The 14,515-nt window shown below is 39.4% G+C and overlaps 2 protein-coding genes across 7 annotated transcripts in view; one reads left to right on the top strand and one right to left on the bottom strand.

Annotated features, from left to right (window-relative positions):
• Positions 1–4,206: 4,206 nt before the first annotated feature.
• On the top strand, positions 4,207–5,958 carry LOC121950929 (tripartite motif-containing protein 16-like). The gene has a single exon (XM_042497061.1). The coding sequence runs from the start codon at positions 4,280–4,282 to the stop codon at positions 5,954–5,956; it is 1,677 nt and encodes a 558-aa protein (XP_042352995.1). The 5' UTR covers positions 4,207–4,279; the 3' UTR covers positions 5,957–5,958.
• Positions 5,959–13,264: 7,306 nt separating this feature from the next.
• Positions 13,265–14,515, bottom strand: part of zeb1a (zinc finger E-box binding homeobox 1a) — a 71,941-nt gene continuing 70,690 nt past the window's right edge. For all 6 annotated transcript variants that reach the window (XM_042498145.1, XM_042498147.1, XM_042498146.1 and 3 more), the window contains one exon: positions 13,265–14,361. In XM_042498145.1, coding sequence (XP_042354079.1) covers positions 13,679–14,361 — 683 coding nt within the window. In that variant the 3' untranslated portion in view covers positions 13,265–13,678. The remainder of the gene's footprint in view (positions 14,362–14,515) is intronic.

Raw genomic sequence — 14,515 nt, 5'->3', positions numbered from 1 at the left:
TTTTTTCTGCAAATAGAAAAACAAATACGTGAAACCAAAGAGTTTCATTTGTCTTGCTCCGCATCCAGACATCTTGAAATGAAGGATCCAGGTGTGCATGGGTCCCATCCCAGAAATCAGCCCTGTAAATACTCATTTTAGATTGAAATACAGCTTTCGGTAAATCCTGTGTGCCTCAGCTGTTCCACTCCACCTGGAGGGTCTGTGGTCACAAGATTATTTTGCAGTGTTACCATATGATTTATGGAATGTTTAAACAACTTATTGCATCCACATTTATATTGTAATCTTGCTGAGAAATACATTTTGTTTATGGAAGTAATTTAAGAAGCCACAGGCTACAAAGCCTTCTACTGAGCCCTCGTCCTTGTGGGGCGTAAAAGGATAAGATATTGTTTAGTTTTTTGCAATACCTGCACTATTGGTTGCTTGCTTGGAGATTTATTTAAGATCTTTCTTTTTCTGTTCCACTTGAGCAAGTTGCTTTGCATAAAAGCATCAATTAGACACCTAGAGTTCAATGTAGAGTTGGTGTCTGCAGTAGACAGAGAATCAGCTCTACATTGACAAAGGCAGGCAGATAGCAAGCTGGGGGGGAAGTCAAACTCAGCCACGGAGGGACTCCTGACAGACTGGTTCTCCCTGCTTGGCTGCTTTAATGACAGGCAGCAAACTCATTCGGCAGGACAAACAAATCACTGGGACAAACCTCAGCAGGCATCTGCAGTCACACAACGACACATACACTGCTGCCTACCGGAAAAATCTATAATTCTGCCGGGGTCTTCAAATAGGAATAAAACTGCACACGTATAAAAACTGACGGGTTCATCTCTGCAAAGACAAAAAAAGAATGGTTCCCTGAGGAGTGAATGGTCATGATAAAGGGAAAAAAAGTGTGCCTAGACAGACTCTCTTGATATTTTTTTTCACTCCGGTGGCCTTCCAGTCAGTACACCTTTCAGGTGGCATTGTGGGCTGATGCTGCGTGGTTATGTTTCAACAACTGTGGAGATTTTTTTTTAAATTTGATTGAAACTGAATGAAGACTGATCAGTAAAGATGTTCAGGACACTGAAAAAAGTGAAGAGCAAAGAAAGATAAAACAGGGAATATGCATGTTAAAGATTACCTTTTATACTGGGTGGTTTGGCAAGTATATCTGCAGAGTTTTTTTCTTGATACAATATAAAATTGCCCAAGTTTCCCATGACCTGAATTTTCAATAAACCCAATATTTCTGATCTTACCGTCATTTTTTTGGTCCTATCAAACTGTGAAACCCTGAGGAGCATTGAGCTGTGCCAACTCTTACCAAAACTCCCAGGACAAGCAGAAACACTGAATAAGGAGGCATGGCCATAGAGGTTGATGAAGCAAGCTGCGTTATTGTTTCTTTGTGTTCACATGGACAGTGACTCAGTAATAAAAGACCACAGCAAATGCAGGTTGTTGTTTTCCTTCTTGGTTGAATCTCCAGAGATCCATGTTCAAACAAAACAAGCGATTGTGTAGTTGAGAGCAAGGAGCGACACAAACAGCAATAGAAATCTATTGCATGTCTGTCTATCCTTGTCTGTCCTCCTTAGTTGCTTTTCCTGAGGTTTCTACTATTTTTCCTCTTTTATTCGGTATTTTGGGCCGAGTATTTCTTTATCTGCTGTGAGGATCCAAGGATAGAGGGATGTTGTATGCTGTAAAGCCTCTGAGACAAATTGTAATTTGTGATATTGGGCTGTATATATAAAACTAGATTTAATTGAAATCCTGTAAGATTGTGATTTTCGATTAAGTGGTTGTAAACCAACAATAAAGTTAAATCATTCCGGATGAGATGCATCTGCACCCAGAAGAAGGTGAATAAATTGATGTGAAACATGAACAAAATATTTTTTTTACTACCAGGAGTCAGTTAGAAACACAATAAATGAAATATCCATTCTTATGGGCGGTAATTTTTGATAATGACTAAACATATTAGCCGACACTAACAAAGTATGTTTTCTCTTATTTCAGTCTCAGAAATGCCATGTTGATATAAAAGAACTTTTTATCACTGATCATGTTTCCACGGAGGATGATTTTAAGTTTCATTTACATGCAACAAAGTTTTCTTTCAGTGTTTCAGTGCTGACAGGTGTTATTTCATGCATGGTTGTGGAGGTAAACAGTGATAGTTTTCCTCCACAGTTCACCATATTGCTGAACAATCAACCTCAAAATAGCAACAGCACGGCCCGTTTGGTTTTATTCTATTTCTTCCACAAAAAACACGAGAGATTCTACAGAGGATCTGAAGAGAAAGTATGAAAATTGATAAAATGGTCTGTAAGTTAAAAACAAAAGATGTTTGAACAGTATGACACTAAAACTTAACATAACTTATTTCCATTATAGCCCTGCCTAACACCATGATAACTATAAAAACTGTTGAAGGAAAGCTGTTACATGACTACTCATTTATTTAATTATTGTCATAATTTTTAAACATTATCATAAGTCTCTTTTAGTAAATGCAAATTCCAAATATTGGCCACCAAGTGATCTTCAATTTGTGTCTACAAAGAGCTTTTTGTTTTGGGCCCTTAAAAAAAGTATTATGCAGATTTAAGCACTTTATTGCTTTTTATTTTATTGATTTATTGCTTTTAAAGCAGGGAGTGTTTGAATACATGAATGAAACAAGCAGATTTATTCATATCAGTTTTTTAAGGTATAAACATTTTTTATAGATAACTTTTAGATAACTTTGATTTTGTGTAAAATGCATTACAAGAGGCACACTGAGGTGGCTCACAGGATGGCACTGATTAACCACTAAGTGAAGACAGGTTGGGCTACAGGTGACCGAGATGATTGCCTGATTACTGAAAGAGGGAATCGCCCAATAGGATGCTTTGTATGGATCTGGCAAAGCTGTATATAAAGTAATCTCAGACACTGACTTCTGTTTGACACTGGTGCTGACAGAGATGCTTGACTTTGATTCAGTTTAAGGCTGCTGAGTGAAAGAGTAGAGTCTGTGTGTTGTCCTCCAGGTCCAATTTTAAACACTGGAGGGCAGATTTGTGTCTGAATACAGATGGCCTACTGAAAGCACATCTGAGATACTTCACGCAGTGCATTCTGACACTGATGTTTCATGCAAATAGCAACCTCCAGAGCAGAAAATGATGCCAAGGTGAAAGGGCCAGAAACTGCAGTTCTTTGATCAGCCAGTCAGTCCCCATAAACCTCCATGTTAAAATGACAAACTGAACAGCAGAAATAAACAAGTTTAAAGCCTGCTACACAATACAGTTTTGGTCTTTATAGCTAGTTCCCTGTTCATGACAACTGCGGAGGGCTGATTTTTTAAATCACTGACCTGTTTACATTTTCTTGAAGCTCAATTTAAGCGCAATTAAGGCTGTGGGCACTTTGACTGAGTCTGTCTGTCAGGTGTTACCACAGTCTGTGAGACAGATCCATCTCTCACTCCTCTACAGCTCCAGCCTATAGTCCAAATAAGGTCACTCCTGGCTCCAAAAATCAGACCTTTGGGTCTGCACAGGCCGCTCACCATGTAAATTTTACAGATTCATTGAATCACATTGATGAAAACGTTCAATGCAGATGCAGCTGACGTGGTTTATTTAGGTCCCTCTGGTTTCAGAGTTGCAAAATATACCTTGTTTGAACCTACAATATTTGTTTCATCCTACCTGAAGCTTGAAATACTGCTTTTGGCTCTGGAGGATGTTGCAAAATGTAAATGAATTGTCACTTCAAAGCAGATAATTAAATATGTAAGAAAATTATTGTACAGTAATTTCAATACTTTATGATAGTTTAGTATGATAACTTCCTGTTGTCAGTGAGCTATTAACGAAATATGAAGAGTCAGATGTACAGTATGTTGTGCCATCACCAAAGCCTGAGCTTCCAAAGAATATTTTAAAACTAAAACCTGAAATGTTATTTTTAATTGGAGACCAGGTTTTAAGTAAGGCTTGTAAATAAGGGAACAAAATTCACATTCACAGTGCCGCTCCTCTTCCTGGAATGAAGCGAAGCTCTCTCTTTTCTTCCTGCTCTCAAACTCAACCAGCTCCACTCTGTTCATAGCTTTCCTTCTTCCCTCCCCTTCAGATCCACAAACTGAACCAACATGGTGGTGAAGTGAGAGAGCAGACAGGCCCCATTCACTGCACAGTCACATGTTGTTGAGATCAGAGCTCAAACTGCTTTCACTTGTGAGAAAGTGAAACTCAGACAGTCTTTGTCACTGAGAGGTGAAATGGCGCAGAAAGGAGTTCAGCTGGACCGCGAAACCTTCTCTTGTTCCATCTGTCTGGACCTGCTGAAGGATCCGGTGGCTACTCCCTGTGGACACAGCTACTGCATGAACTGTATTCAAAGCTTCTGGGATGAAGAGGATGAGAGGAAAAAGTACAGCTGCCCTCAGTGCAGGCAGAGCTTCACACCGAGGCCTGTCCTGCTGAAAAACACCATGTTGGCAGTTTTAGTGGAGGAACTGAAGAAGACTGGACTCCGAGCTGCTCCTGCTGATCACTGCTATGCTGGACCTGAAGATGTGGCCTGTGATGTCTGCACTGGGAGAAAACTGAAAGCTCTCAAGTCCTGTCTGGTCTGTCCAGCCTCTTACTGTGAGAAACACCTCCAGCCTCATTATGACGCCGCTCCATTAACAAAACACAAGCTGGTGGAGCCCTGCAAGAAGCTCCAGGAGAACATCTGCTCTCGTCACGACGAGGTGATGAAGATGTTCTGCCGCACTGATCAGCAGTGTATCTGTTATCTCTGCTCTGTGGATGAACATAAAGGCCACGACACAGTCTCAGCTGCAGCAGAGAGGACTGAGAGGCAGAAAGAGCTGGAGGTGAGTCGACAAAACATCCAGCAGAGAATCCAGGACAGAGAGAAAGACGTGAAGCAGCTTCAGCAGGAGGTGAAGGCCATCAACCGCTCTGCTGATAAAGCAGTGGAGGACAGTGAGAAGATCTTCACCGAGCTGATCCGTCTCATGGAGAAAAGAAGCTCTGATGTGAAGCAGCAGGTCAGATCTCAGCAGAAAAGTGAAGCGAGACGAGTCAAAGAGCTTCAGGAGAAGCTGGAGCAGGAGATCACTGAGCTGAAGAGGAGAGACGCTGAGCTGAAGAAGCTCTCACACACAGAAGATCACAACCAGTTTCTGCAGAACTACCCCTCACTGTCAGCACTCAGTGAATCTACAGACTCATCCAGCATCAACATCCGTCCTCTGCGGCACTTTGAGGACGTGACAGCAGCTGTGTCAGAAGTCAGAGACAAACTACAGGACATCCTGAGAGAGGAATGGACAAACATCTCACTGACAGTGACTGAAGTGGATGTTTTACTGACAAATTCACCACCAGAGCCAAAGACCAGAGCTGGATTCTTAAAATATTCACGTGAAATCACACTGGATCCAAACACAGCACACACACAGCTGTTATTATCTGAGGGGAACAGAAAAGCAACATTGATGGAAAAACAACAGTCTTATTCTCATCATCCAGACAGATTCACTGTATTGTTTCAGGTCCTGAGTAGAGAGAGTCTGACTGGACGTTGTTACTGGGAGGTGGAGAGGAGACGAGGAGTTTGTGTAGCAGTCGCATACAAGAATATCAGCAGAGACGGGGGGAGTGAATGTGTACTTGGATTCAATGACAAATCCTGGGCGTTACAATGTGACACCAACAGTTATAAGTTTTGGTACAACAATGTCCAAACTCCTGTCTCAGGTCCTCAGTCCTCCAGAGTAGGAGTGTACCTGGATCACAGTGCAGGTATTCTGTCCTTCTACAGCGTCTCTGAAACCATGACTCTCCTCCACAGAGTCCAGACCACATTCACTCAGCCGCTCTATGCTGGAATCTGGCTTTGGGATCTCCCTGGAAACACTGCTGAGTTGTGCAAACTCAAATAAGCAGAAATCATATAAGGGACAGTGGGTTAAATTCTGTTCATTCTAACACTGATTTTGTGTCCATCATTGTTGCTGAAAGCTGATTTTTCTTTCCATTGCTTCACTGCACAGGGATCACCTATCAATCAAACATTGTGGGCGGTACTTTAACATGTTTGAATATTTGTTTTACTGTATTTTTGTGTTCTCTTTCTCTGCATGGGTTTAAAGAGAAATCACCAGATCTTTCTTTATTATAGATATTTTGTTCTCACCATTTTTTTGTTTGCCAAACCAAATGCTTTTGTTGTTTTCAAAATTGAAAAAACAAATTAGGTTTTATGTACTGTATATCATAATGAATAAGGAATTCATTGTCCTCAAACTGATTGTACGGATAAAGTGATTATGAACATGAAATCACTTAACAAGAGTCATCTAACGGACTTTACTGATGGGATGTGTGAATAAACTACAAAGGTTGACATGACGAATAAACAAACATGAACAAAGTATTTCCTTGTCTTCATTTCAAAGTATGAAACAAAGCTGATGAAGAAAACTGATGAAAGCATATTTAAGGTGGTTTTCCTCTTGAAAAAACAGTTCAGTCTTCATGGTCAAAGCAGAACTCCTCACTAAAACACGAAAATCTGTGGACTCAGCATCTGACTGACATGACACTGAATTTAACACATAGAACTTTTGCTCACCTCTTGAATCTCAATTCATAATACTTATCATTGTCATCACCTCCAAAAACTGTTTGCATCTATTGAATTACTATGAATTATTACAATTAAATACATTCATTTCATCACAGGGTGATGTGTTGTATTTTACTTTACATGTGGCTGTGAGATGTTTACATAGAAATGTCTGCAGTTTATAGTAAGAAAACAACTAAATAGCAACGCTAAAACTCAATGAAACAGCAGGAATTATCATTCTACATGTGCGGGTGGTTAAATTTGAGAGTAAATTTCCCCTTTAAACATTTCAAAATCTCGAGGCTTAAGTCTGAAGTTGTGTCTGTTATCGGTTGTTACATGTGTATGGTGACTAGGATCATTGATTAGAGCATTAATGGTAATATTTTTATCTTAGGATGAGGACCAAATAAAAACACTGTTTATAAAGAACAGTTTTGTTGAGCCACCTTGATCAAGCTTGTATGTGAAACACGTTTTTCAGATTGTATTTTTGATAGCTGTACAAATCCCATTTTACAGCTCAATTCAAATTAAAAAAAAAAACCTCAATATGCTCCATCTCAGATCAGAGATCAACTCATAGTTTCTGCTTCAGGATTTGATTTGACGACATTCTCCTCAAGCAGAGAAACTTTGTCAGCTTGCAGTTACAGGATCACTTTACTCTTTGGACAGCACTTTTTTTTTCTGGACTTAATCTGAAGGTCTAATCTGACAAATAAGTGTAGAGCCGACTGTCAGCTCTTTTTAAACAATCATTTTCCCTTATTATTTAATTCTGGAGGACAAAATGAAAAAAATAAAATGTAAAATATGGCTCCAAACATTAAAACATGTCGGCACTCTCCAAAGATGAGTTTTGTCTTTTCATTTCCATTACCTCAACTGATTTCAGCCGCACAGCCTTCATCAGCATCAGTGTTGCTGATCAGTGGCCAGAGAGGTTGTGCATCGATTGACAGGTGTGATGCTCTTCTGAGCATCCCAACTAATTTTGACAAATGGCTCCGCATGTGCAGCATCACAAACTGCAGCAGCGTGAAATGAGCTTTAATTACAGCCAGTTATTACAGCTCTGATGTTTGTACTTTGTTTCACTGCAGCGGACGCAGGCTTGTTTGGTTTGTACATAAGGTGAGTATGTTGTCGCTGAAGGTGAATATCTCTAAACAGCTTTGTGGGAATAGACATGTCACTTATGACACAAATGTCCTCCAAGGCATCTTTGGCCATCTGTGCTTTCCTGGTTTCAAACATGTATTTGTCTGATTTCAGAAGGCTTAAGTAGGCGTGTGGTGTAAAGTCCTGTTTTATGTGGTGGACTAGTAGCTTCCTGTATGGCACTGCAACTTAACATTTTTTTTCGTCTGTCGATCATTTTCTTAATTAATTGATTTGTTGGTGGTCAATAAAATGCCATTACAGTGAATAATGTCAACCAGTGTCTTTCTAAGAATGTACACTTTACCCACAGCGCACTCCTATTCCATTCTGCATATCCATGCCACTACGGATTTATTTCACAGTATATTTTATCATGTTATATTTGATCCTTTATTATGTTATTTTTATTTATTTTATTTGACTTTTATTCAACCACGTTGGTCCCATTGAGATTAAAAAAATCTCTTTTCAAAGTGAGACCTGGCCAAGACAGTTGGCAGTGAGCTGCAGACAGAGACACAAGGGGAGACAAAATACAATTCACAAGCACTCAAATTTGCATTAAAAGAGAACCTATAGAATCTTCTTAATGGTCTTTCAATTTAGATGTATAAACATTTAATACCACCACCTCCCTGAGTTTCATGTCATTCTGCAACAAATTCCAGAGTCCCCAATTTCAGTCCCAGTACATCCCTGCTGACACCTTTAGACACACCTAATACTGACATCTGTCTCCTTCTTATCATTTATTATTTCTTTTTTGTAAGTGACAAGATTCATCTATCCGCCCTCTTCTTTCTTTCTTTTTTCACTTTTATGTTTATCAAACATATGCATTCTTCATGTAAAAGGAAATCCACATAACCCATATAAACACATACACACATGCACGCAAAAAGGCCATACCACCCCCCCCCCCCCAACATTTATCACATGCATCAAAATATAAATCTTTGCACCATATCAACTTCTCATCTTGCACTACTGTATATTTGCAATGATATGTCTTTTTGTTTTAAATCACCTGTTTTGTTTTGCTTCACCGATGGAAAATAAAGGCTTTACTCCCCTCATATTGCACACACAGCAGTTGGTCCACAGCAAACAAAACACCATCACCAGGTGCACCATGAATATTCATTCGGACTATATTAAGTCCATTTACACTGAAACCACCCACACTACCTCACTCTGTTTTTATTGTACAGTGGTTTGCTTTGGGTACAAGTTTGTTACAACTTCAGGCAAGTTTTCTCCCGTTTTAAAAAAGCTGCCACTCTCTCTGATGACCTGAGGGAATACAAGGTAACTCTTGTTCTGTTGAATCTCAAAATATGTTAGAAATGAATTTTCAGGCGGCTCAGTTATTTATTTCATCATACCCTTGTTGCACATAACATTTGCAGCGTGAAACCATCCATGCAAATGCTGTCATTTTCCCAAATGAGAGAGAAAAAACAGATTTCATGGATTTATATTTGGACAGCACTCACAGCTTCTCCTCAGCACTCTTAGGACAAATTAATTACATTGGATCTCAATTATTTATGATGAGTGCTGATTTCTGCTCTCTTCGTGCATTGAGGGGTACAGACTTCAGCTCTTTCTGGTATCGTGAAGGTGTGTTTGGTGGTCCTCTAGTGCCACCCAGTGATACACTTTAATTTTGCCTTAGCTACAAAGCAAACACACTGCCTCAGTTTTTGGTAGTGTAAAAAACAAAAACAGATTGACAGCAATTTATGTATTTTCATTTGAGCAACAGAACTTTCTGGGGGCCACATATGTAACAGGATTTGGGGGTCCGTTGCCAGAAAGTTTTGTGCATCAAACATGTAATTCCTGAAAACTGGGGATTTTTTTCTGCATCACTTTATGATGTAACTGTCTAATTTTGTCAAAATAAAAGTCCTCAACTTTAATGTTTTTTGGGGGGTCGGACATTCTCTGGGATCAACGTCACGTTCCTAGACCAACATTGCAATTAATTGCAATTTTTGTTCAGTGTCACAGAGGTATTTGTTCATTTGTACTTTAATTTTCAAAACTGAGCTCAGAAGGACAAGGAATTTTGACAGAAGCATAGGGGCAGCACAATGATATTAGAGGACACTAGCATGGCAACTTTACCCCCAAAAAAGTTTTAAAAGGCTACAAAAACAGGTCTTTGAGACTTAAATAAAATATATTATCCTTCTTCTTTAATATTAATGAACAATATCTTAGCCTAGTCGGCAAACTTGTCTAATTGTACCAACCTTAATTTGGAAAATTTAGCTTGAGAGGCGCAAAGGAATTTTCAAAGAAGCAGAAGAGCAGCTGATGATATATCAGAGGCTCTGAATGGTTCACAATGTTGGTTCAGGAACACATGATTTGGCTAAATCACATCATGTGCAGGTGGCAAATGCATGGTCTAAATATTAAGGGAGACGTGTCCCTTGTGCCCAAACCCCAAAAATCTATATACTTTCAACTCAAAAGTCATATCTTTAGGGCATCAATTCTTGTTTGGATTTTTGAGGATGCTATTAATGCCATACATGTCCTGTCCTTTAAGATTGTAGCTATAGGGGGGTCTTTTTGTTTGATTACTGGATGGCCCAACTGCTGCATGAACCGGGAAATACTTGCTTTCTATTCCAGTAGACTGATGACTTAAAAAGCCAAGAAGTAAAACAAACAACCCACAAATGCTGTCTTATATTTTATTGTGATGGGGAGTCATAAAAATGGAGCAAAACTAAAATAAAAACAATACAAAAAGACAGTGGATTTACAAAGGGTGAGGACAGAACAAACGATATGCAGCTTTCGACAGTACAATGGAACAAAGTTGGCACAGAACAGAAAACAGGGGTGGCGGGACGATCAAAATTTGGCTTCGAAATAAAAAAGGGAGGCTTCATAACAAGATCCTTCATTAAAACGGCGACGACTCATGCTTTTAAAATCACAGAGTTTTAGAATTCAGTAGCTTCATAACGACGCAAAGAGCGGATGCACATGTAACAGTTTCTATTTCTCACTTCATTCCTGTCTTTTTTTTCTTTTTTAGCTTAAAACAGAAGTCATGTTTACAGAATACATGTTTAATCTTTTTATGGATTTTTTTTGTTAAAACAAACTTCAGCTCCCAGAACCACATTTTGGGTTGTTTTTTAGTTTGTCTTGATTATTTTTCATACTAAAATATATTATTGTATCAATTCAAACTACAGTAATGTACACTACAATGTGTAATAAATAACCATTAAAGAAAATATAAAAATAAGACACATAAATATAAAAAAGTCTTCTAGAAACTAAACAGGTACATTTTTTTAATCTGTGGAAAGGGGTTCTAATACTGCCATTGTTGAAAAAAAAAACATACAAAGGACTCACATAAAAACAAAAATTAGAACAGACTAATATTATAAACACTGTTCGGTAAAACCAACTGAAAACACTGAAAGAGACCACATTCACTAACGTTTGTTACCTGAAGTGCGGGACAGCTTGCCACAATTTTTCAAAACAACAAAAAAAAAAACTCAAACAAGTGCATGAGTTTGGCTGTATTTATACTTTTACTGTAAAATCTGTGTTGAATGTCAAATTTGAGTTGGATTTTATTAATATTTTTTCACTTTAAATTTTTCGCTTTTAAAACACTGACTTGTGCAATAGAGTCTATTTAACTCTCATTACTGAAAACTTTAAACTTGAGTGGGAAAGTGATTACATAAAGTTTATGAGGCATTTCATATCCACAGGTTCGCTCAATCTGGACTAGGCCTGCAACTAATGATTGTTTTTATTTTCAATCATTTTCTTGATTGATCTATTAGTTGTTTGGTCTTAAACATGTCAATCAGTGTTTCCCAAAGCCCAAGTTTACATCCTACAAGTTTACATCCATTATACACTTTGTCCGCATCCCAAAGATATTTAGTTTACTGCCATAGAGCAGTAAAGAAAATATTCACTTTCAAGAAGCTGGAATCTGAATTTGTCTGTTTTTCCTTAAATTACTACAATCAGTTATTCTCTTCTCAATTATACTGAAATCTAACTATCTGATTGATTTAATTGTTGCAGCTGTAGTCTGAACTGTACTTCTCAATGATTTCTAGACATTTCTCCGCTTAAAAACTACTTTTAAATTGCAATTTTTAACTATTTAATTATTTTTGATTTTGTGTACTGTTGAGCAACTGGGTCTATTATCTAAAGTGATTCCTCAACAGCAAACACTTAAGTCTACATGCAATATTAGGTTTCAGACCTACACACACAGATATTGTTTTTATATACTATGTTGGGTTAAAGAAAAGTTGATTAATTAGTTAAACAGCTTTTCACAGCTTGTGCAGCTTTTTTTTTCTAATCTGACTGTTTCAGTCAAGTAAATATGCTGAACATTTGTTTGATTTGCCATTATTTGGTTTTATATAAGTGTCAACTAAATGTCTAAGTTTCAGGTTGCGGTTTGGATGAAACAAGATATCTGAAGGCGCCATCTGGGTCTCTGGGAAATTATAACGAGCTAGACTCACTATTCTGTTATTTTATAGACTAAACAAGTGCATGACAAATCACACTGGCTGTCAGATTGAAATGAAGCTTTAAAACCGTTTCCCTGCTTTCATGTGTGGTGTGTTTCAAACAATTTTAGAGGCTTCCGAATTTTATTTCACAGGAAGTACCCTTCGGTTCTTGTGACAAACGAGCTGTTCTGTGCAAGCGGACAAACATTAGTCAATATGGGTCTTGTGTAAGTAACAGAGGGACATAATACTGGCTACATGTGTGAAGAAGAAATGATAACACTGTTCAATGGCACTTTTAACAGCACACAGGTCTTGCATAAGGCTGGAGGCATTGGGGTGGAGCAGGGAACAGCCCTGTTCCTTCACGTACAGTATGACTTCATATATATAAGCTAATAACACTGAAAACTCGGAACTAAAGTCAACCAAAATAAGGAGAAGCTTGGTAAGAATGGGCGCACGTGTTTTGGGGTCCACAGCTGAGCCGGGGCGAGGTGGAGTCTGCTTTTGAATCCTCACCTGGAGACTCCACCTGTACGAGCTACGCCGCGGTGCCAAACACAGGCGCCTGATGCTGGCTTTTAGGTTGTGACTCCACCTTCCCTGATAGGACAAATTTGGTTATGGCGAACAGAAGCCACCTTTCTCATCCCGGACTCCCCATCCCGCCCACAACCCTCCCCCTAAGAATACTTTGTTTTCCTTAAGGCTAACAGTCAAACTGAAAACAAAAGTAATGCTAGCTAGCAAAAGACTTACACTAATACGAACAACATCTCGCTAGCTAGTGTAGCTATCATAACACTGAAGGGCATACGATGCATGAGGCATGTATCCGTAGGTAAACCAGGAATACTGTAGTGCAGAGGTTTTTGTTCGTAGAACTCAATAAAATACTGATTTAGGAAACTTCATTGGCAATAAAAAGGTATAGAAATCTTTATCATCTTTACAGGTTAAAATGTTTTCAAACAAGAACAGGATTAGTAACACTGACCAAATGAAAACAAACAATAACAACCTAGGATGTCTCAGTAACAAGTCTAACAAGTTGATGGGTGAGTTCGGCTTTAAAATCTGTACTTCTATAAACAACTTTTAACACTGATATTTCATTTCCACAAGAAAAAAAAGTCACTGTTTTGTTTTTGTTGGGTTTTTTTTTTTTTTTCAAGTTCAGGCACACCTGGGTTTTTGTACACAGTAGTGGACCGTTAAGATCAGGCAACCGCCGCCACTTTCTTCATTTCTCTGCGGTTTTGTCTTAATTAACTTCAATAACCGAGGCATTTGAGCTGTCCCGAAGAGATTTTTCCTTTTTTTTTCTCTTATTTGGCGTTCGTCACCATGTCCTCTGTGGGTTCAGCGCTCTCTGACCCCTCCCTGATGCTTTTGTCCGTATTTGCTTCACAGTCTGCTGTTTCCTCTGTACACGCACTTGCTGCTTCCTCCTTTCCTTCGGTTGTTTCCTCCATCTCTTCATCCTCCATGTGATCGTCCCCAAGCTCGATCTCCACCACGTCGCAAGCGAACTCCTCTTCCACTTCCTTTTCTTCTTCTGCTTCTTCCTCTCCTGCCGTGTCTTCCTCGTCATCGTCGTCGTCGTCCTCAAAGTTGCCCTCGTAGATCTCGCACTCGCCATCGTCCACCTGCACCACCCGTATGTCGTCCATACAAATGGCCTCGTCGTCCTCTTCCTCGCTCTCCCTCTCGTCTGAGTCCAGTTGGGAGCGCGGAGTCGTGGTACGACTGTCTGACTGCGGTCCGGCACCGGGGCTGCCGAGCTCCGACTGAGCCCTGCGTGACCCCGAGCCGGAATTTGAGCCGTCCTTCTTGCAGTAGGAGTAGCGGTGGTTCATGTGCTGGGAGTATGAGCCGGAGTGAGAGAAACGCTTCCCGCACTTATCGCACTGATAGGGTTTCTCGCCGGAGTGCAGCCTCGAGTGCTCGATCAGGTGGTGTTTGTGTTTGAAAGCCTTCTTGCAGACGTTGCATTCGTGGGGCCGTTTTCCTACAGATGCCACAAAAAAGGTCAGACAAGGAAATGCGCTAAACTGAATCAGTTTGAAGACGGTGGTAAAGTAAAACCAATAATTGTGGAGGAGGAAAGCTATTATCAAAAGATACCAATACTCAAATGAACTGCCAGTGCTTAAACGTGCTTA

Source organism: Plectropomus leopardus, chromosome 12, assembly GCF_008729295.1.
Source record: "Plectropomus leopardus isolate mb chromosome 12, YSFRI_Pleo_2.0, whole genome shotgun sequence".
Classification (NCBI taxonomy): Eukaryota; Metazoa; Chordata; class Actinopteri; order Perciformes; family Serranidae; genus Plectropomus; species Plectropomus leopardus.
The sequence above is the reverse complement of the archived record's forward strand: the minus strand, read 5'-3'. Positions and strand labels throughout refer to the sequence as shown.

What these genes read in the sequence shown, in the direction of transcription:
- LOC121950929 (XM_042497061.1), top strand. Translation starts at nt 4,280, where the DNA reads ATGGCGCAGAAAGGAGTTCAGCTGGACCGCGAAACCTTCTCTTGTTCC.